Here is a 23573-nt window from a genome sequence, read left to right on the forward strand (position 1 = left end):
CCTTTCTATTTTCTACTTCTAGTTTTTTTAAATCTATATTTAGTGAGGAAAATTATTTAGAAAATTATTGTGTGTTTCTTCAATCCTTGAAATTAATTTTTTTGTCTTTCCAACTTTTGACCCATATTAGTATTATAATCTTTATAAAATCAGTGTAAGTTAAGAATTTTTAAAATTCCACCTTTGAATTTACATAGAGTTAACTTCTGATGTTTTTCTAAAAATACTGTTTAAGGACATAATCAAAGTGCCTTTGATATTTCTAAAAAGTGCATGACCATGCACTTAATTACATATTTTTTATGTTGATAAATTTAATCCTTTTTCCATGAGGGCTAAATATCTTCTAGGTATCTTAAGAATATCAAATTGAAACATCTATGAAAGAATAGTTTAATTTTATACAAACATTTTTATGACCCAAATATGCCTTTGGAACAATGTCATAATAGCAAAAGGGGGATTTTTTTCAAAAAGTAAATCTTGATATAAATATGGGTTTTTATCTTATACCCTTTAATGTTCTTGACCTTTTTTTAGTAAAATAACATTATAAAATGAATGGTTAGTAAAAGTTATCTGATTCTATAGTTGTCTAGCTTAAAGTAAATCTTCTAATCCATCATTCAATAAATGGTATAGTTTAAAAGTGTAAATAAATATAATCAGTGAGCTGTGCTCTAACCTATTTAGATTCAAACATCAGTCTCTTGAAAACTAATTTTGTGATTTTGGAAAAGTTATTGCTACTTCTGAAATTTAATTTTCTTATCTGTATAATAAGATTTTGGAGAAGAGTATTTGAAGTGGTGTTATGAGAGTTGCATATAAATAGCCTGACATAGTCTGTATATTCAGAAAATGTTAAGTTTTTAAAAGATACAGAGTATCTGTATAGATTCCTTCAGAATACATATATTAACAAATCTAAAAGAATTCAAGAAGAGTTAATCTGGGATGCCTAATCTAAACGTTTTTATTTTCAGTTTTAGATTGCTTCATGAAATTTTTAGTTATTAAAAACAGTTATATTTATGTAAATATCAAGTTGCTCTCTGTGAGATAATCAAGCAGTCATTTTGATTATGCCATTTTACAGATGAAAAATGATTGTGGAGAGTGAGTGACTTGCACAAGAAATACTGCTAGTTAGTGATAACACAGTTTGCTTTTAGAATATCAGTGCTGTTTTACTGAAAACAGGCTAAGAGAAGTAAACTTTTCACAGATTTGCCATAAAAGATTGAATGATTATAATCCATAGATTATATGTTTAATTTTTAAATGTTTAAATTTGATGTTGACATCTTTTGTTTTATGTTTTAACCCCCTGTTTCATGGCTTAATTTAGTCTGTTTCTTTACTAAAAGCCACCTCAATTCTTTTTGGCAACATGCCTGGTACAAACAACAAATGACTGTGTACACTCTTGAATCCTTGCCTTACTCAGAGTTGAAAGAGTCTTTTATATTGACAGAAAGTTCTAGAAATCCTGTCTGTCCTTGAGATTTATCCAATTATTAATCTGAATGCTCCAAAGTGAAGAATGGTATCTAAGGAGAAGAGCCATTAACTGCCTAAGGTGCATCAAAATTTTAATTGGCATTTTTTCTAATGGACTTACATGCCCTATGACAATGTGATAAGTCTTATGTAAATTAAAATTGGGGGGAGGAGAGTACTAACCATAATAGCAACTTTTTCAAGCTTGTCCATAAAAAAATCCATTTCTGTCCTCTATTACTGTGTTTTCTGAAGTCTGTATTTTTCTGTACAAGGGTATTACCAAGGTCATGGTTGAATTAACAATAAGCAGAATCCATGTTGCTTTTGGATCTCATTAATATTATAGGTAAATGAGAAAAACCTGGTATTACTTCTCTTTATTGAATTACACAGTTGTTAATATCACATATACATTTACCACATGTACACGCACACACACACATGAACCATCTATGCCAGTGTGTCAAGCAGTAGAACATCTGCATTTCCCAGACATTTTATTATACAAAAGAATAATCAAGATACAAACACTGTTTGTAACTCTGAAGAGAGAAGTCTTTAGAGACAGTAAATTGGATTGGGATGTATCACTCTCAGCCAATCCTTTCTCATAGACTTGGAGACAGGTACTTGAGAGTAGAGTTAAATCAGTAGAGTGCACTGCCACAAATTATTCCCTATGGCCATTTGTTTCTATGACCTAACAGGTCATTTAGCTATTTTCTAATAATTTTTGTGGTAAAGTTGTTCTCTACATCAAAATATAATTCAGTGTTTTCTCCTTTAGTCAACATTAAGAGCAAGATGTATATACATAAATATGTATACTTAAGGTTCGCTTCTACTGATTTGGGGCCGTTATCAGGACAATAAAAGAAATAATTGTTCAGGAAAATTAAATATTTTGACATACACATAATTATTTAAATGTAATATTTTTAACATTAAAAAGTACTTTTTCACTGTTATTTTAGTATGTAAACTTAGATTGTGTATTTGAAAATCAAAACTAAAGTTTCATGATACGATATGGTTTTGATTCATTCAAAGGTCTAAATTATTAAAAGTAGGATTAGCCAATGTTTATTTTTATAATAATATTCATCTCTTCCAGTTTGAAAGTTAAACTCTAAATATTAAATGATTTACAGTGGGAAAATAATCTTGAAATTTAGAAGACATATAAAGGAACCAGAATATATTTTTTTGTAATGCCACTGGATATTAAAGATAAAAATATTAGAAATCAAAGACTAGCAAAAAAGGAAAATAAATCCTCATAATCCCAATACTGTAAGATAACCACAGTAGCCATTTTGTACTAAATCCTTCAGTTCACAAATACACACAGATGTACAAACACAATATGCTCAAACTATCTTATATTATTATACATACTATTTTGCAGTCTATTTTTTTCTAGCCAGAATTATATCATGAATCCTTTCCCACCCATAAATTATTCCTATAAGGCTTATTTTCTAATTGCTGGATTTTCTACATTGGTTATTAATCAATCTCTAAACATTCATGATATTGCTACTTTAAACAAAACAGCAAAGAAGGTCTGTATCTAATTTGGAGAGGAGGATATTTAGTAAGTTTTATTTATGGTAAATTCTTTTGATACCTGATATGGTTATCCTTCAGAAATCATACACAGACTGCTGTTCCCACTCGTCATGTGGAAAATACCAAAATAGCTTCACCAACAGTGTTTACAATTGTTTAGGTTTTAGAAAATTTTTTAGTTTGAAAAATATTACATAGTTACTTTCATTTACTTTTTCTGAGAGCTAGAAAGATTTATTTATACTAGTTTCTTATTGTATATTAGTATTTTAATGTTTTTTCTTTTGTGAACTCACTGTTCACACTTTTGTATGTTTCTATTTATATGATTATAATTCTCATTAATTTCCATAAGTTACTTACTTTAAGCACATTATCTTATATACTTTGCAAATAATTTCCTCTGATAATTCTTTAAATATTTTTGTTTGATGTATATTTTGATCATAGAAAATGTTTTTATTCATGGAACCATATATTATAATCTTTCTTTACATTTTTTATAATGTTTTATGATAGGAAATACTTCTCTTAATATCTTCTGTGATTTAATCTTCTATTTATCTGAATTTATAGTTTGTTCCAAATGTCTTCTACTCTTCTATTAGCCAATAACATATTCTAATTAATTTTATTACATGTTATTCTTGTATTTAAATATTTCCCACTTTATTTTCATGTGATAGTTTGATAAACTATTGTATTTTTTAATTTTTTAAATTTTTTTAAACATTTTTTATTGAGTTATAGTCATTTTACAATGTTGTGTCAAATTCCAGTGCAGAGCACAATTTTTCAGTTATACATGAGCATACATACATTCATTGTCACATTCTCTTATGCTGTATTTTTTTCAAGTAACCCAAAATGCATTAGGAGTTTGGATGATACTGTGTTTTATTTCAAAGAATAAGAGCATTACAAAATTTAGTTATTTTATCCATGAATATGGTGTGAATCTCCATTTTCCAACTTTATGCCTTCAGCACTAGATTATATTTTTTTATCATTTAAGTTCTGTATAATACTCATTAAACTTATATCAACACATTACTAATTTTGCTACTATTTGCAATACAGTACATTTGTAATTTTTCTCTCTCAGTTTTAAGGACATACTTAGGCTCAAAGTGAAAGGATGGAAAAAGATATTCCATGGAAATTTATGGTACATTTATACATAAATAAATATCAAATATAAATAAATTATTTCTAAAGTTGTAATTGAAAAAAGAGGGGAAAGTTATCAGAAGAAAGATCATAGTCAGAGTATAGTAATAGAGACAACAGAAACTTTATCTTCTTAAATTACATACCTCTTCTTTTTCAATTACAAGTTTAGAAATAATTTATTTAGAAAATTAAACATTCTTAAAATCTAACTTTGCTTTTAACAGTAAAATTAAGTTTGTGAGTAAAATATTTTGATGCTGTGATATATTCTGCCATTTGACTGATTGTCAGCCTTCTCCATGCCACTTTCCATAACTGAGGTTGGAATGAAATGCTCTTTTTCCAGAATATTTTTCACCTAGGGGTGGTGACATGAAGCTGTTATCTGAATTAATTATGAAAGGATAATATAAGTATTTTATAATAGAATAATTAAATGAATTATAGTATTATAAATATCCAATAAATTTGATATTTATAAACTAGTCACCTGTGTCACCTGGCGTGCACACACACACACACACACACATACACACACACATAGATATGCAAGGAGATTAAATCTGGAAAAAATGCATATATAGTATGATTCTAAATATACAAATGTCTGTTGCTTCATGAGATTGAGTGATTTTTTTTTTGCTTTTTACCTTTTTTAATAACTTTCTTACTGAGAAAATACAATATTAGCATAAAAATAAACAAAGCTTACAATTCCTCTTTTTGCATCAAGGAGACCAAATTTGTTCTAAGTTAAAGGTATAACCAACCATAAAGGAAATCTCTAATGGTGCTTTGCTGTTAAGTATCAAAATCAGGCACAAATATCAAGTTTTATTTAATAAATAAAAAACAGGAAAACAAGTAGGATCATCATAATTGGAGTTATAGAGAATAGTTTAAAAATATGAAATTGCGGTTACCAAACCCAGTATACCTCTTATATAAGTGAGAATGATAAGACTTACTAATCATCTTTTTTGCATTATTACAGTTATAACAAGTCATTAAAAAAAATTGGTGCTCATGGAAATGTAACAAAATATGAGTATCAATATCTGAAAGATAGAGAACAGCAGCCATAACCATAGGACATGTGTTAAATGAGGATGTAAGAGAAAGAAAAAACAAGAAAACTGTGTCAAAGAGACAGACACAAAAATGAATCAAACTGCCAGGAGCAGTTTAGACTTCTAATCAAACAGCAGACTATATAAACAGTCTGGAAGGGGCTGTAGGTTACACATTGGAATTTTTTCCCCTTTCTTGCTCATTAAAATCTGTTCTATAATACTAGCAACCATATTTCTTCATGCATAAAGACCAATAGTTGCATTATACATACACAGTGAGCAAAATGCTATAGAGACCATTTTAGAATTGAGTCCATAAAACAAATGCCAAGAATAAACTTATAATTTATCTTTTGTTTATATCTTTATGTGTTCTACTATACAGTTCTAAAAACATTTGTTTTTGTCTTATTCATTAAATTTTACCTAGTATTGCTAATAATAAATAGGCTTTAATTTACAAATCAATATATAAACCATGGATACATGTATGAAATTTATTTGTAATTTATTTGTTACTTGCTTAAGCTCTGAACTCAGACCAGTCTGAGTTGAAGTGATGAGGCTGCCCCTAGCTACTTTTAACAATGTTAACCTTGGGCAAGTGATGGAAGCTTCATTTTCCAACTTGTAAAATGATGATGATAATAATAGAAATCTTTTCACATTGTTTGAACAGGGGAGACACTAAATATAACGAATACAGGATACTTAGCATAGTGTCTGGTACAGGGGAATCAACTTAATAAATTCTTAAGATTTGCTTTATTGAGCTTTCATTACATTGTAATACTCACAAAATCTTTTTAAATTATATATGATTATCCCCCATTTACAGATTAGGAAAGAAAGAATGAGAACAATAACTTTATTGTCCCCATCTGTCTTTTAACTTCTCAGAGGCTATAATTGTTTAAGAAAAAAGAATGAGGGTAATGTAAAAATGTATTTTTCTCATTTTTAAGAGGATCTTGAGAGAATAGATCATTGTACAAACTATACTATCAGTGAATGGATAGAAATTACCAAATAACATTTAGAGAGCTTTTTCTTTTTCACATTTATACCGATTATATAGCATACGTTGCTGATGTAAAGAATATATGCAGAAGTCTTTGTATTTTTACTTTTGTATATTATCAATTTACCTAACTTAAAAGTCTAAGAAGTATATTCCTTTTCCTTTTATGGTTTGTAAACTAGTTGGATGTGTACAGGTGAAAGCAGATGCCCACAATCCCCTGCACACACCCACACCCCTACACCCCACTACTATTGCAGGCAGCACACATGCTGATGCAAGAGCTGTGTTTTCTATTTTGACTTAGTGCTATATCATTAACAAAAGACATGGAGCTTGTAATGATATTGGCAATGATGATAAAATAACACTGTCAACATAACTACCATATTATGTATCTTTGAAATGTATGGATATTGAAAGAGTTTAACAGTGTAAAAGGAGGAAGGAAACAAATTTAGAAATCCTTAGTAAATAAATGTAGAGCAAAAAACAAACAAACAAATAAAAACCCCAAACAAACAAAAAAAAAAGAGAAATAAAACCTCACCTGTAATCAATCTAATGACCTTTGTTTTGCACAGACATGTGGTTGGAAACAACTCAGCTATTTTTAGCTATCACTCTGACAGGAAACAGTTCAAATGTATACTAAAAGGATTTTATATTCATGCAGCAGTCTTATACACATTATCTCATGAAATATTCAAAAGAGTATGGTGAGATGGACACTTTTTTTTTATTATTATTATTACCATCTTCCAGTTTAAACACAAACAGTTGGCGTGGATTGCTCAAACAGTGAGCAACAACTCTAACACTGTAATGCAAATCTTACCTGGTCCAGCATTTTCCCCACTATATTATATGTTTTCTTACTAAAAGTGGATGATAACATATATCAAATTTTTATTTCAAATGGGAAAAATCAATGTAAAAGAATATGAAAGACTAATGAAAGTATAGAAACAATGTTGATGATCTGATTCCTATAGTTCAGGAAGGCAAGTACACAGTAACAACTGTTAGAAAAAGTAACAGAATCACAGAATCATAACTCAAACATAGTCAAGCATGTAAGGGTCTTTAATTTTACAGATTATCTCTTAGAGTATTTTGAATTAGAATTTAAAAAACAGTATAAGGAAAAGTGTGCACGCATTAGTTAAAATTTAGATCTAAGGGAAATACGGAGTATCTGGCATTTTAAATTTGTTGGTTGAAGTGAGTTGATTCATGTTTAAAAGGAGTTTTGTTAAGACAACAAAAATACTCATGTGTTTACATAACCTATTTGCTAAAAAGAAATTCTGAAAAACCACTTAGATAACAGTCAGGATGCCAGCTAATTTTCATATTTGTTTTATCAACTAGCTTAAAAATAAATAATTTCATTTGTTTGGATAGAAATGTGAATGTCCCAGTTGGTGATAAAAAAAAGGGTCTACTTTTCAGATATTTAGACTTTACAAACCATATACATTATCTAAAACTAATGTATTCTGGTGTCATATCAGTATTGATTTTTAAGTATTTTGTATATTGCTGTATATTAAAATTGAGTACATACCCCTGAAAGACACATTATATGGTATTCTTTCATTTTACTAAAAGTATGCCCATAAAGGATGAAGTTCTAAGGTAAGAATTAAAAGAAAATATTTTTAACCATTCTAAAGAGGTACAATTCAATTTAATTCACTTTTTGGAAAGATAAAATCAATATACTAGTATTATGAGTCCAGAGATACAGAGCTAATTTGTTCATGGGAGGATATATTTTCAAATGAATAAAAATTAGATGGCAAATGTGACTATTATAATTGCACCAAAATGTTAAGCATTCTTTGTAAAATAAACTACTTTTACCCATTAAGTATTTCCTTCCATTTTCCCATTCAAAATACACTAACCTTGTCCTAAAGTTTGTAGGATGAGGATGTCCATCATATAAGGATAAGTAGTCGTATTCTTCTTCTAGAGCAAATGACTGAAAAACAATTTGTATTCTATTTCGTTCTTCTGCTATTATTACCCATGTACAGTTTGCACCATTTGGATATCCATATGGAAAACCAGGGCTTTCTATAGTGCCATTAAGTCCTTTTAAAGTTCCACCACATGTATAAATAAATCCTGTAACAAAAGAGAAATAAACAGGCATTACTATTATATAAAACAAGAATAATCCAGAAGACATACTATTTTGAAAAAGCCTTTTTTTTCCCCTAAGACCCGTGTTAAAATAATTTTGTAAATGACTATTTAAGGACTAGGTAAATTATCCATTTTTTAAAGAAAGTAAAACATAACTAGAGAAATACTAGGAGATGTATCATTTATCATACATCTTGTGGTTAGTAATTATAAACCAGTTGACAAAATAAAGATCTCCAGACTTGATTCTTTATCCATTACATAATCCAACATGCAAACACAATCCTAGAAGTAGTTTCCAGTCTAATTGGTATCTTCCCTGAAGTACTTTCCAATCTACTTGTAGTCACTATAAAAAAAACCTTGAAAATTTAATGACGTTAATATGCATTTTGGGTCTTAAAAATTTTAACTCCACTTTTTCTTAGTAAATCATGCTAACTTTTTTTTTGTGTAGACAGATCTCTACTATGCAGCCAATGTGCCTCAGGAAAATCTGTCCCATTCTGAGTCTAGCAGAAGGGAGGGATAAAAGGCTTAGACCTGAAAAGACACAAATATACCCACTATGTAATTGCTCTTCCACCAGAGTACATTCCTAAACTACCCACATCAGAGTGACATCTAAGTTTGGGGAAAAAATTGAATCTGGCATAACTGATAGCAGTCATCTGGAGAATTTCCCTACTAGTTCTATGGGAAGTCTAAATTATTTAGAACTTGACTCTTGGAGATACCTAGAAAACATACCATGTTTTTTTAAGGAGAAATTTTTTATAAATATATAATATTCTGTAGTCTTACTGGATAATGTACAACCCTAATATGTATAAAATGATCTGAGAAAATGGTCCCCAGCATTTATCTAGACTAGTCTACATGCAGTTAATGCTTGGATCTGGCAGACATGGTTTCAGAAGTTCTGATGGAAATCCTTCACCCAAATGTCATTTCCACATACATGAAGCTCAAGTACCAAGAAGCTGTAAGTGAGAGGTATCAAGTTAATCTGAGGAGAGAGAATACTAAACTACCCCAAGTATCTGCATGTGGAACAGGATATAGAAATGTAGGAAATTTGGGTCTCCTCTCTGAGAAGGAATGGCTATATGTTATAAAAGTCTGGATGTTTTTAAAAAGTGTAAGGAACCATGCATGAAAGATGAGAAGCCAGAGTCATAGATTAGATGGAAGCTAACTTGGGATGTTGTCCATTCATTTCCACACTCCACAAGAGCACCTTGCTTTTGCTAGGGGAGACCCTTCTCTACCAAACAGCTGACTCTTCCAACTCTGGTGGTGAAGTGGGGGTGCTCAGGGCTGAATTAATCAGGATAACCCTATCCTCCTTGGCTTATTTACTTCAGGAATCTACTGTGATTATTTTTATATATGGCAAAGTCCTATGCCTGGGATATTCAGTATTTGATAATATGGCATAGTTCTTGTGATTCTTTTGCCCTTTCAAAAACTTGCAAAGAAGTTGAATAAGGTAGAATTTTTTTAATCAATTTTTGTGTATTATACTTATATTTTTGCTCATGCACCCAAAGTCAAATAGGGCATTTTATGATTTTCAAAAGTGAAAAAAAAAAAAAAAAAAGAGAAAGTCCCTTTTAAAATTGCTTCTTGCCGAGCAATTACTTTGCAGCCTTAGGTTAATTAGCTATCACCCATTTCTATTAGTTTTCTGCCTGAACAGCTTCCAATTTGAACTTCATAACTAAATGCAAGCATGAATCCCTTTAGCTACAACCTGATCTGTGGGCTGTTTTATATATTCTCAAGCCCCGTAACCCTGATGGTTTTAGAAAAAGGACATATGTCCTAAAATAACATGCTCAGCTTTGTCCACTAATTCTTCAAGGGCCTGCTGACTCATGCATTTCATTCCTTTCCTTTTGTTCCTCTAAGCAAATTAGGAATTTCACCTGTTTTGAAGCTTCTTATCTGTGTTATTCACTTTATGTTCATTTTTGTTTATATATGTTTGATTAAACATCACAATATTCATAATAATAAGGTACATTTTTCTATCAGGAGATTTATCATTTTTACCCTTAAAAGGTGAAATAGAGTTTTTAAAGCAAAACAGGATTTTCTTCATTTACTTATGCTTCACAAGGTTAGTCATTGTTATTAGCTTATCTTTTCAGGCCATCTCTATGCATTTTATATATATATATTTACAAACAATCAGTCATGCTAAGCATATTTTTCCTGAATTTTTTGTTAAATTTTGTAAAATATCACTGATTTTTTTATGGCTACACATGTATGCATCTGCTACATTCTTTTTTTTAATGACTACATAGCTAAATGGCATGTGGTATGTCTGTACTATTATTTATTTAACATATAGCCTATCAATGGCTTCATTCTTTGTGGTTTCAAAGGTGTAAACAGCAACTCTGGATATATATCCTTGTGCACTTGTGTGGTTTATCCTGCAGATGGAATTCCAGAAATGGGAGTACTAAATTTTAAGCTTAGATAAATATAGCCAAACTATCAATAAATGTAAAAATTTCTGCTGCTGTCATCAGGTTATCGTTTTCCACATCCAATCCTGATTTCGGCAATACTCGATTTTTCACAAGGCAAATTTTGCAAGGCAAAGAAATGTTATCTTACTAATTTATTTTGTGTATCTCTGATTATTATAGGGATCAAATATCTTGTTATATGCTTTTCATTCATTTATAATTCTTTTATGAATTGCCTTATAGCCTTCACATATTTTTAAATGGATACTTTACCTTTTCTCACTTTTCTTTTAGGATGCTATTGCTTAGGTTTCTGGTTATTCTTATTTGCCTTTCATATACTATACATTTCTAAATGAAACAAATTTGTTTATTCATTGCTGTCATAAATTCACAATTTCTTAGTGCTCTTTATAGTACATATGAAGCTTCATCTCCTTTGATGATTTTTCTTAGATGTTTGTTCATATATTCATCACATATGTTATGCCTTAGGGAAAAAATGATTAAAATAACATCATCTTGGCTGTCTTCATGGAACTAACAGACTATAACATGAGACAGCAAGGAAATATAGATTATTATTGTTACAGAATATGATAGGTGCTATGATTGGAATAAGCACACTTTTTTTCAAAAGCATATGGAAGCAAAACTTAATCTCGATAACTCAATATGTGTTTATGGAAAACTGGTCTCAAGGGTATTGCAGATTGCCATAGATTCAGTCTTTGACAGTTTCTGAATGCCTTAATGTTGCATTTTTCACACCTTAACATTTAATGTCCACTTAGTCAATTTATACTTGAAAAACAATAAAAGTTTACATGATTTGAGTCATACTGGCTACAAAAATTTGGTTAACAATATAGATTTTTAGATGTTTTCTTTTTCTTCCATGTCTATATTTTATTGTTCCTACCCAGTACAAAACAATGCAAGTGACTGTGATGTTTTCATGACTTTTTAAAATTTCTTCTGTTTTCTTTTGCACTAAGTTCCATGCTAGAATATCATTCACACTTGTGCTTACTTTTTACTTTTGTTCACACTTGTGTTTATCAACTGCAGTTGGATTTTTGTTCCCAATTATATTGACAGGACTTTTCCATCAACAAGGTCATGTTTTTATTGATACACAACACTTGTATGACAAAAACTTGCCACTTTAATAACTCAGTCGTAACAATTAACCTTTTTTATTGTGGTAATCAACACATAATATAAAGTCTGTTTTGGAGTGTACGTTGTTATATAGCAGATCTCTAGAACTTTTTATTCTTGCTTAAATGAAACACTATATCTATTGACCAGTAACTCCTAATTTCCCCATACCCCTAGCTTCTCACAACTACTGTTCTACTTTTTGCTTCTATGAATTTGACTAGTTTAGATAGCTCATATAAGTAGAATCATGCAGTATTTGCCCTTCTGTGACTTGCTTGCATCACTTAGCATAATATCCTCAAGGTTTATCCTTACTGTAGAGTATGACAGGGTTTCCTTCTTTTTTAAAGCTGATTTCCATTGTATATACATACCTCATTTTATTTATCCATTCACCCTTCAATAAACATATGGAGTATTTCCACTTTTTGGCTATTATGCATAATGTTATAATGAACATGAGAGTGCACTTATCTCTGAGATCCTGATTTCACTTTTGGATAATACTCAGGAATGGAATTGCTGGATCATTCTCCCATCAGTGCACAAGTGTTCCAGTTTCTCCACATGCTCACCAATATTTTTTTGATAATCGCCATCCTAACAGGTATGAGGAGATCTCATTGTAGTTTTAATTTGCAGTTTTCTGATAATTAGTGATGTTCAGCATGTTTTTATATAGCCATAGGCCATTAGTTTGTCTTTTTTGCAGAAAAGTCTATCTATGTTGTTTGGCCAATTTTTAATTGAATTGTAGTTATTGAATTGTAGAAGTTCTTTATAAATTTTGGTTTTTAACCCTATATCAGATATATGATTTGGAAATTATTTTCTCCCATTCTGTAGATTGCCTTTTCACTCTGTCACTTTCTCATTTCACTGAAGTTTTCTCAGCCTGTAGAATATCACTTGTCTATTTTTATTTTTCTTGCCTGTGCTTTTGGTATCATGTCCAAGAAATAATTGTCAAGACTAATGTTAAGAAGCTTTACCCCTAAGTTTTCTTCTAGGAGATTTATAGTCTGGGTCTTACGTTTAAGTATTTAATCCATTTTGAGTTGCTTTTTGTGTGTAGTGTAAATTAAGTGTCCAATTTTATTCTTTTATGTATGGATATCCAGCTTTCCCAACACTATTTGTTGAAGAGACTCTCCTTTCCACACTGTGTATTCTTGGTACCTTTGTCAAAGATCACTTGACCGTATATGGGTTGTTTTTTTTCCCTGGGTCCTTGATTCTGTTCCATCTGTTGATATATCTGTCATTATGCTGAAACCATGCTATTTTGATTGGTGTCGTTATGTAATATATTTTAAAATCAGAAAATGTGAGGCCTACAGCTTTGTTTTTCTCAAGACTGTTTTGGCTATTTAGATCCTTTGTAGTTCCATATGAATTTTGAGATTGTTTTTCTATTTCTACAAAAAATGCCATTAGAATTTTGATACAGTTTGCATTGAATCTATATATTACTTTGGGTAGCATGAACATTTTAGCAATAGTTTTATAAACACAGGATGTCTTTCCATTTTTGTGTGTTTTTAAAAATATCTTTCTACAATGTTAAGTAGTTTTCAGGAACCATGTTTTTACTTTTTTTGGTTAAGTTTATTCCTAAGTATTTTATTCTTTTTGATGCTATTGTAAGGTGACTGTTAATTATTTTACTTTTTAGATTGTTTACCATCAGCATATAGAAATGCAACTGACTTTTGTGTGTTGATTTAATATCCTGCAACTTTGCTGAATTTGTTTACTAGTTTAACAGTTTTACAAAGCAGTCCTTAGGAAAATCACAACAGGTTTTTGTTTGTTTTTTGCTGAAATTTACAAGCTAATGCTAAAATTCATATTAAAATACATAGGACTCAGAATAGTCAAAACAATCTTGGAAAGGTAAAACAAAGTTGAATGAGTTATACTTCTTAATTTAAAACATATTTCAAACCTACAGCAATCAGCATAGTGTGGACCTGGCATAGGGATGGGCATATAGCTTGATTCAATAGAATTGAGAGACCATTTATAGAAATTTGATTTTGGGGGAATCAGAAGGGAATTAAATAGCTTTATTTCTTAATAAAACTTTCAACTTTAAGATACTTTAAATCCACATGCAGTTACAAGGAATGTCTTTTGACCATATTCTAATTGGATGATTAGTGTTTTTTACTGTTGAATTTTGAGAGTTTTTATGTATTCTAAATAGTAGGGCTTTTCTCAACTATGTGATTTCCAAATCTTTCTTACATTCTGTAACTCATCTTTTCAACTTCCTAATAGGGTATTTGGCACAGCAAAAGTTTTAAATTTTGATGAAGTCCTCTTTATCAGTTTTTTTTTCTTTTATGGATCCTGCTTTGATATAAAGATCAAGATTTTTTTTTTTTTTGCCTAGATTCTGAATATGCTCTCCTTTTGTTTTTCTAAAATTTAATAGTTTTTGGTTTCACATTCACGTTGTAATCCATTTTTAGTTATTTTCTGTGTAATGCATCAGGCTTAAGTCAAGGTTTGTTGCTGCTTTTTTTTTTTGGTCTTGAGATACCCAACTACTACAGCATCATTTGCTGGTAAGTCTTTTTTTCTTCCATTGAAATGTTTTTCACCTTTGTCAAATTAGTTGGTCATATTAATGTGGGTCTATCTCTGGATTCTCTGTTCTGTTCCATTGATCTATGTATCTATTTCTTTGTCAGTGACACATTTTTTATTATATTAGTTATATAAGAAGCTTTAATATCAAATATACTGATACCTCTCATTTTATTATTTTTCAAAAATTTTTAGCTATTCTGGTTCCTTTGCATTTCCGTATATATTTTTTAATTTTATCTATATCTACCAAAAATTAAACCTATATTAAGTTAAACCTATGTAATTATCTGGGGACAATTAATATCTTTCCTATGTTGAGATTTTTATTGTGTAAACACAGTATATCTCTCCATTTACTTGAATCTTCTGTACTTTCTTTCATCAGTCTTGTATAGTTTTCAGCATAGACATCCTGAACATATTTTGTTACGTATTTTATTTTTTCTTAGTGAGTGTAAGTGATATTGTGATTTTAATTTAGACGTGTACATGTTCATAGCTAATACATTAAAATTACAAGTTATTTTTAAATGTTTATTTTGTATCTGTGATTGACTGAACTCATTTATTAAATCTAAGAGTCTGTTTGTAAATACACAGGATTTTCTGCATAGCAGATCATGACACCCACAACTATAGATATTTTTATTTCTTCTTTTCTAATGTTTGTACCTTTCATATTATTTTCTTGTGTTAGGATCACATGATTTTTTTCTTTTCTAATCTCTTAATATGGTGTATTAGATTGATTTTTGAATATAGGACCATTCTTGCAATTTTGCAATAAAACCTACTTAGTCATGCTATATGATTATTTTTTATATATTATTAAATTCTATTGGCTAATATTTTGCTTAGAGTTTTTGCTTAAGGGATAGTGATCTGTATATGTGTGTGTGTGTGTGTGTTTACTATGTTTATCTAGCTTTGAAATCAGAGGAGTGCTAGCTCTATAAAATTAAGTGGGGAGTGTTCCCTTCTCTTCTATTTCTGGAAGATATTGTGTAGAATTTACGTCAAAACTTCTTTAAATATTTGGTGAAATTATCCATCAAATCATTTGGGGCAGGAGATTTTTATGGGAGTTTAATAATTATAAATTCTATTTCATTAATAGAATTAATAGGACTAGGGCCGTTCAAATTACTTATTTCATACGAAGTGAATTGGTGTTTCTGTATGTCTCTGTGTGTGTGTATATGTGTATGTGTGTATAATTTGGTGCATTCTATCTAAGTTGTCAAATAGATGCATACAGAATTATTCATAGTATGTCCTTATTATCCTTTTGCTGTCTCTAGGGTCTGTGGTGTATCTCCTCTTTTATACCTAATGTTGGTTATTTGTGTCTTTTCTCCCTTTTTCTTTGTCAGCCTTGCTAGTGGTTTGTCAGTTTTATTGATCTATTCAAAGAATCAAGTTTTTGTTTGACTGATTGCTTTATTGTTTTCTCTACTGTTCTTATTCTATTATTTACTCCTTTTTTTTGGTTTTGAATTTAGTTTTTCTTTTTTGTTTTTGGTTCTTAACTTAGAAACTTAGATTATTAATTTGAAACTTTTCTATTTTTCTAATGCATGTGTTTGGTACTGTAAAATGTCTCTCTTAGTACTACTTTAGGTGTGTCCCACAGATTTTGACGTGTTGTATCTTCATTTTTCATTCAATTTAATGTATTTTTTAATTTTCTTTGTATCTTCCATTTCAACCTATGGCTATGGTAGAAGTGAGTTGTTTAGTTTGAGATTTCCTTAACTGTCTGTTATTGATTTCTAGTTCGGTTCCATTGTGATCAGAGAACACATTCTAGGTGATTTGAAATTAAATTTGTTTAAGTTTATTGCTCACTATATGATCTACTTTAGTATATGTTCCCTGGATACTTGAAAAGAATGTGTATTTAAGTGTTGTGATTAGTGTACTGTAAGTGTAGATTACATCTTGCTGGTCGATGGTGTTGAGTTATTTTATATTCTTGCTTACTTTCACAGGCAAGATGTCCTTTTTCTCCAGCTGCTTGCAGGACATTTTTTTGTCTTCAGTTTTCAGTTTGATTATGATGTACATGGTGTAGATTTCTTTGGGCCTATCCAGTTTGAAGTTTACTCAGCTTTTCAAATCTATGGGTTTATGTCTCTTGACAAATTTGGGATTATCTCCTTAAGTACTTCCTTAGCCTTCTTCTCTCTTCTCCTTTCATGGCTCCAATGACATAAATATTAGATCTTTTATTTTAGTTCCACAGGTTCTTGATGCTCTGTTCACTTTTTACATTTTCTTTTAGTCTACTTTTTCTCTGTTGTTCAGATTGGGTCATTTCTTTTCTCTTTTCAGTTCCTTTATTTTTTTCCTCTGTTCCATTCTGCTGTTGAGCCCATCTGTTAAGTTTTTAATTTCAGCTATTATGCTTTTTGTGTCTAACATTTTGATTTGATTTTTCTCTTTATGTTCAGTTTCCTTGCTGAGAGTTTTTATTTCTTTGCTGACATTTACTTTTTTAAAAAATTTGTTTCAAGTGTGTTTTCATTGTTGAGAGATATCTTTATCATGACTACTTTAAAATCTTTGTCATATATTTCTAAATTCTCTGTCATCTGGTGTTGACATTCATTGATTGCCTTTTTCATTCAGTTTGAGATATTGTTGGCTGTTGGTATGATGAGTAATTGGATAACTTCATACTATATTGTGAGATTCTGGATCTTATTTAAATCTTCTGTTTAATTGGCTTTTTCTGAGACTGCTTTAGCATGGAAAGTGCTGTGAGGAGGGACTACTCATTATTATTAGTTGGAAAGAGAAGTTTATATTTCCTAATTGGCATCCACTTACAAGTGTGCGAATAGCATTGTTATAATTGGGTATTGGTTAACAAACTGACTGTACATCAGCCCTCTTCTGACCAACCTAGCAGGAAGCAGGAGCACCTTGTTACTATGATGTGGGTGTGGAAATCTTGGGTCCTCACAATGTTTACAATGACACCACAGTAGCAGTGGGAGTTTTAAATACTACCAGGCAGGGATAAAAGCTCACTTGGCCTTTTCAGATATCACCACAGTGGGTGTTGGGGTACCTTATTGTAGCCTGGTAAGCATGAAAATTATAGGTTCCTCACTCAGTCTCTGCTGGTGTAAGGGATGGGAGCCACATGTTCATCTGTAGCATTGGCTGAAATAGAGCACTTACTAAGTTTTTTTTTTTTTTTCCTGTGTTGCTCTTTTCCTGGTCCTTTGGTTAAAGAAAGCAGGCTTTTATCAGTACTTTTTTGAAACCCCAGAGAACTGGCAACAATTTTCCTCAGGTGTCAAGTCCCCTACCTAGTCTGACTTCTTCTTCTTTCCGCTCTTCAATGTTCAGTTTATATATAATGGTTAGAGTTGTTTGTTGTTCTTAGCAGGAAAAATGGAGAAAGATATGTTTGCTCCATTTTCCTAGAAAAAAAGTCTGGAAATTTATTTTAATTTTTAATAAGGGTGAAAAGAAAATTTAATGGAGAAAATAAAGTTTGTTCAACAAATGGAGCTGAGACCATTGGACATGAAAAAGAATAAAGTTGGATGCCTAAGTCACACCATACACAAAAATTAACTCAAAATGGTTTATGCATGTAAACTTAATAGCCAAAACTATAAAACCCTTAGAAAAATACATAGAAGTAAAACTTAATGACCTTGGGTTATGCAGTGATTTCTTACATATGCACTGAAAGCATAACTGACAAAAGAAAAAACAGATAAATTATATTTCATCAAAATTAAAAACTCTTAGTTTAAATGATAACATCAATCAATTAAAAGATACAACACACAGAATGAGAGAATATATTTGCAAATTATATATCTCATAAGGCACTTGTATTCAGAATATATAAAGAACACTTACAGCAACAGTAAAAGGACAAATAAAATGGAAAAATGATCAAGGTGTTCTGACAGATATTTCTCTAAAAATGTATATACAAATAACCAGCAAGCATATGAAAAGATACTCAAAATCATGTCATTAGGGAAATGCAAGCCAAAATCACATTAAAATACTACTACATATCTACTAGGATAGCAACAATTATTGTCAGAAGTGTGAAGAAATTTAAAACCTCATATATTGTAACGGAAATGTAAAATAGTGCAGCCATTTTTGAAAATACTTTGGTAATTCCTCAATATTCTTTCCTCAGTACAGTGAGTGCAATTCCATTACTGGGTATATACCTAAAAGAAATTAAAACATATGCACACAACACTTGTATACTAATGTTCATAGCAGCATTATTTATAGTCAAAATGTGGAAACAAGCCAAAAATCCACTAAGTGATGAATATATGACTAAAATATGGCATATCCACATAATAGAGTATTATTCAGCAGTAAAAAAATGAAGTATTGATGCATGTGACAACATGGATGAACCCCAAGAATGTTATGCTAAGTGAAATTAGTCAGTAATTAAAGAACACATGTTCAGTAGTTCTATTCAAATGTCCAGAATAGGCAAATCCGTACGGGCACAAAATGATTACTGGTTGCTTAGGGCTAGACAAAGATAAATGGTTGGGTAGGATGGTGTATGACTGCTCATAGGTATAATGCTTCTCTTATATTTACAGTGTTCTTAAATTAGATTGTAGAAAGTATTTGCACAACTCTGAATATACTGAAATATACTGAATTGTACACATTAGGGTATATAAATTACATTTCAAAAAAGCTATTAAATGTACAAATGAAAATGTCTTCTATGGGTTACAGTTTAAGAGTTGTTTGGTTTTTATTTCATTAAAATTTTCTCTTTTTATTCACTCCCAACTGTAAAAAATATTATGAAGTGCTGAATTTTTCTAAACCTCCCTTTCAGAAAAATGATTGGGTGATTACTTTGTTTATTAGAATTACTTTGTTATTCCACGTATATAAATCTTTAAAAATGCTAATTTTGGAGTTTCTGTTTATTCATAGTTTATGCTTGGAAATTGATCTACCTGGGTTTTGTGTAATTTATGAATGACTCATTAGTGGTGAACAATCCCTAATGAACATCCATCTCCATTACAGAAACTGCTTTCTGGGGAACACAACCTGTGTCATTTTTCTCATCTTCAGTTACTTCTGTACCCAGCCTTTCTCTACATTGTCACCAGAGACATCCTCCTAAAACAAAGCTAACCCTATGGAAAAAACCCAAATAATATCGTTGGTATTATGATCTAAGCTCTGATTTTAGTGTTTTCTTTCAAAATGTCCCCTAGAAGTGGCACTAAAATTTATGTCTTGTCCACATAATTTACTCTTCTTGTTTTGGAATAAATTTTAAACTATCTTACCTTTATTTTATTTTTTTAGCATACTGCTTTCCTTAAGTGAAACTTATCCTTCTCTAATTTCTGCCAAGACAAAATAACACATCCTTCAATATTGATCTCAAGCCATTACAAACAGTGAGGATCCTTCCATGAAATGTTTTCTCTCCTTTTTTCCTAAACTTTATGATTATAATTTAATTTTTCCATATGTACTTTCCTTTTCTGTTTTCTTTTGTTGGGGGCAGTATATGATATTTGACATATCTTCAAATGGATTGAGAGATACAAAGAAACTTCTGGTTTCTAGACAAAGTGAAAGAGAATAATAGATGTGACAAAAATTATCAAAAATATATTTAACCATAACAAAGTACTTTTATATATTTAATTTGAGTTGTATAATCACCAACCAGTGATACAGTATTTTGATTTGGGTCCAGTATATGTAATATTATTTCACTTGAGATAAGTTTGAAACAGTCATTGAAAAACTCTTTAAAATTTGCACCTGGTTTCCTTATTCCAAAAAAGTCATTTTTTATGTATTCTCTAAAATATAAATTTATTAATTGAGATTTCTTGTCTACATGTGTCTTTTTAAACGTATAATGTAATCCATAGTTTCATTGAAAATAGCAGTTTTTCAGTGAGCCACAGATTCTAAAGTCAGACATCCTGATTTCACATTCTAACATGCCTTTTGTGCACATTACTTAATCTTATTTAAGTCTGAGCTTCTTTATCTATAAAATGGTATAGTAAAAGGACCTGATTTAAAGATTGAACATGTTAACAATGAAAATCTTTTTGAACAGTATTTAAGCATAGCGAATGTTATCTATATTAGCTCCTCTTTCTCCTTTCCTTCTTTCTCTTATTTACTATAATTATTATTTTAGGCGAAGAAGCTCCATTACATAATCAAACTGTCCTATTATCCTTGAGTTAGAACTTGCAAATTTAAACATACACACTAGAAAATCCTATTACCATTTTGTCAGAGAATGAAAATGCCTTCTGCCCTAATATATCAAGTATGCTAACAGATGCCTATGAAATGTAATTTATGGCTGTAGTTCAGGTTATCAATAAAAACACATTGAATTATTTTATTCTTTTCAGAGTAGGAGGGCAATTTGGATCTCAGAACATTACACAAATGTTAATGCTGAAGTTTCTGTCTTTCTTAAGGGAGAAAATATAACCTGATATTGTTTATATTTTATATATATATGTTTCCCACGTGGATTTGTAAAGAATGTGTAATCTTTATTTATTGATTGGGTAAATGGATACCAACTGGCTCAAATGTTTTAATTGTGTTACATAAATCTTTATTATTCTCACTAATATTTTTTCTTTTTTTTTTCTTTCTGTTTTTTCATCCACTACTGGGTAATTACTAAAAATCTCTATGAAGTGCCTTTGTCACCTCCTTCTGTTTTAGTTTTTGTCACCTATATTTGAACAGTAAATTATTAGGTAAATATAGTTAAAATTAGGATACAGATCTGGTGAATTTACTTCTCTGCCACTATGAAATGATCTTTAGATCCATCAATGGTCACCCCGTAAAGTCTACTTTATATGACTATAGATAACATTCAGTTATTTGTTGTGTCTATACTTATTATAATATTATAGTCAAGGTGGATTGCTTATAAGTAGTGTTTGTTTTTATTTTTTAGCTTATGTGACAGTCTTTACTTTTGGAATATTTAATCTATTTAAACTTGGTATATTATGTATGTATTTGTTGTCTGTTTCATCTGTTATTTGTTCCTTTTACACTCCTTTTTTTCTTTTTATATTAAGCAAGTAGTCATTTTTATTGCATTTTTCTTTCTACTAGCTTGTTAGTTTCCTATTCTGTTAGTGCTAACCCTAGAGAGTAAAATGTGCATCCTCGATTATTAGGGTCAGTTATCCATTAGTACTCATCACCTCCTGAACACAGCAAGGGCATTAAAACATTGTAACCCCAACCCATCCCCTGATGCTCATATTACTGTTTTTGTAGACTTTATTTATATATACATATATAATGAATACCCAGAAGGCACTGGTATTGTCTTAATTACTCAACGTACATTTACATTTACCTACACATTTACTCATTTCATCATTTCAGTCCTTTGATCTAGATTTATTTTTCTTCTATCTGAAAAAATTTCTCCACTATTTATTGTAATTTAGTTCTAGCAACAAATGCTTTTTGTTTGCTTCTTTTTTTAAGTTTTATTTATTTTTTATGATTTTTTGATGGAAGCATTGTCCAATACAAGCTACTCTCCCAGAGCTGGAAGTAGAAATTGTACTATGTTGCTTTATCTTTATTTCTTATCACTTACTCTTCCTTATTTTGGTTACCCCAGTCACCCTCTCAGCATCTTTTTTAACCAACATAACTTTTCATTCTAAAAATCTATATCTTAACCATATTACAAAAATCAACTAAAGTAGTTATTTAGGCAAAAACAACTTATAGTGAATTCAGTAGTTTCAGGCAATATCATTCACTGAGAATGGGCTAGGTACCAAACACTGTACTGGACATTAAGTTTTATTAAAAATCTTTAAACATTATTTCAACCCTTAAGCTTCAAAATCTAATGATGAAAACAGACACAAACAAATAATTTAAAAACATATTTAGTAAGTACTTAACATGAATCCTTGAAAAGCTATCTAAAATATAGATGGGGAAAATGAAAGAACATTCAAATTTTGAGTTAATTCTTTATTAAGTTAAACTTGTTATTTTATGTTTCATTTTTACTCTAGTTTCACTAGTATCAGGTAAAATATATCTTTTAGGTTTAAGATAAAAGATGAGATTGTCCAACGCATAGTTTCTAAAGAGGATCAATCATACTGCTCCACTGGCATGTTGTAGACTGCCTTTACATTTCAAACTTTGTTACTCAGACCATTCTGCATATCCAAAATATTCATTCTTTGCTTCTTGATGGTAAGAAAGAAATACATAATTTTGCTTTCCTGAGTTCACTGGACTCTTCTATACTGTAGCATCCATGTGTTGATTTGTTCATTTAGCCTGGGATTACCTAGGATATTTACCATTTTCCTTAATAATAGAATTATCAGGCTTGAGTGGCCAAGTCACTTCTAGTGGTATTTGAAAGATTCTAAACTGAAAAATCAAGAAGGAAAATGGGATAAATTAATCGGCAATGACAGAACAATTAGGGACAGAATATGCCTCTTGAAAGTAGAAATAAGCAGTGGAGAAAGCCTATTAATATGGCAAATGAAATTATCTTAGATAAGTATTATCAGATTGCATGTAAACACTAGCCTGTAATGTCAAAGGGAGGAAATCAATGGTCTCCTGTTGCTTCCTAACTTCAATACATGATTCTCTGATATATTTTCAAAAGCACAGAATATTGCTTTTGAAATAAATATTCCTGATGAAAATTGTGAATGTTGAATTATTTCTACAGTATTACCTATAGACTTATAAACAGTTCATCAGGACATTATTGTAAAGTTA

At 30.3% G+C, this 23573-nt stretch overlaps 1 protein-coding gene across 3 annotated transcripts in view; it reads right to left on the reverse strand.

Annotated features, from left to right (window-relative positions):
- Window positions 1-23573, reverse strand: part of CSMD3 (CUB and Sushi multiple domains 3) — a 1011591-nt gene that overhangs the window by 877545 nt on the left and 110473 nt on the right. For all 3 annotated transcript variants that reach the window (XM_074352931.1, XM_074352929.1, XM_074352930.1), the window contains exon 2: window positions 8259-8481. In XM_074352931.1, coding sequence (XP_074209032.1) covers window positions 8259-8481 — 223 coding nt within the window. The remainder of the gene's footprint in view (window positions 1-8258; window positions 8482-23573) is intronic.

The sequence above is a fragment of the Camelus bactrianus genome, chromosome 25 (genome assembly GCF_048773025.1).
Source record: "Camelus bactrianus isolate YW-2024 breed Bactrian camel chromosome 25, ASM4877302v1, whole genome shotgun sequence".
In the NCBI taxonomy this organism is placed as follows: Eukaryota; Metazoa; Chordata; class Mammalia; order Artiodactyla; family Camelidae; genus Camelus; species Camelus bactrianus.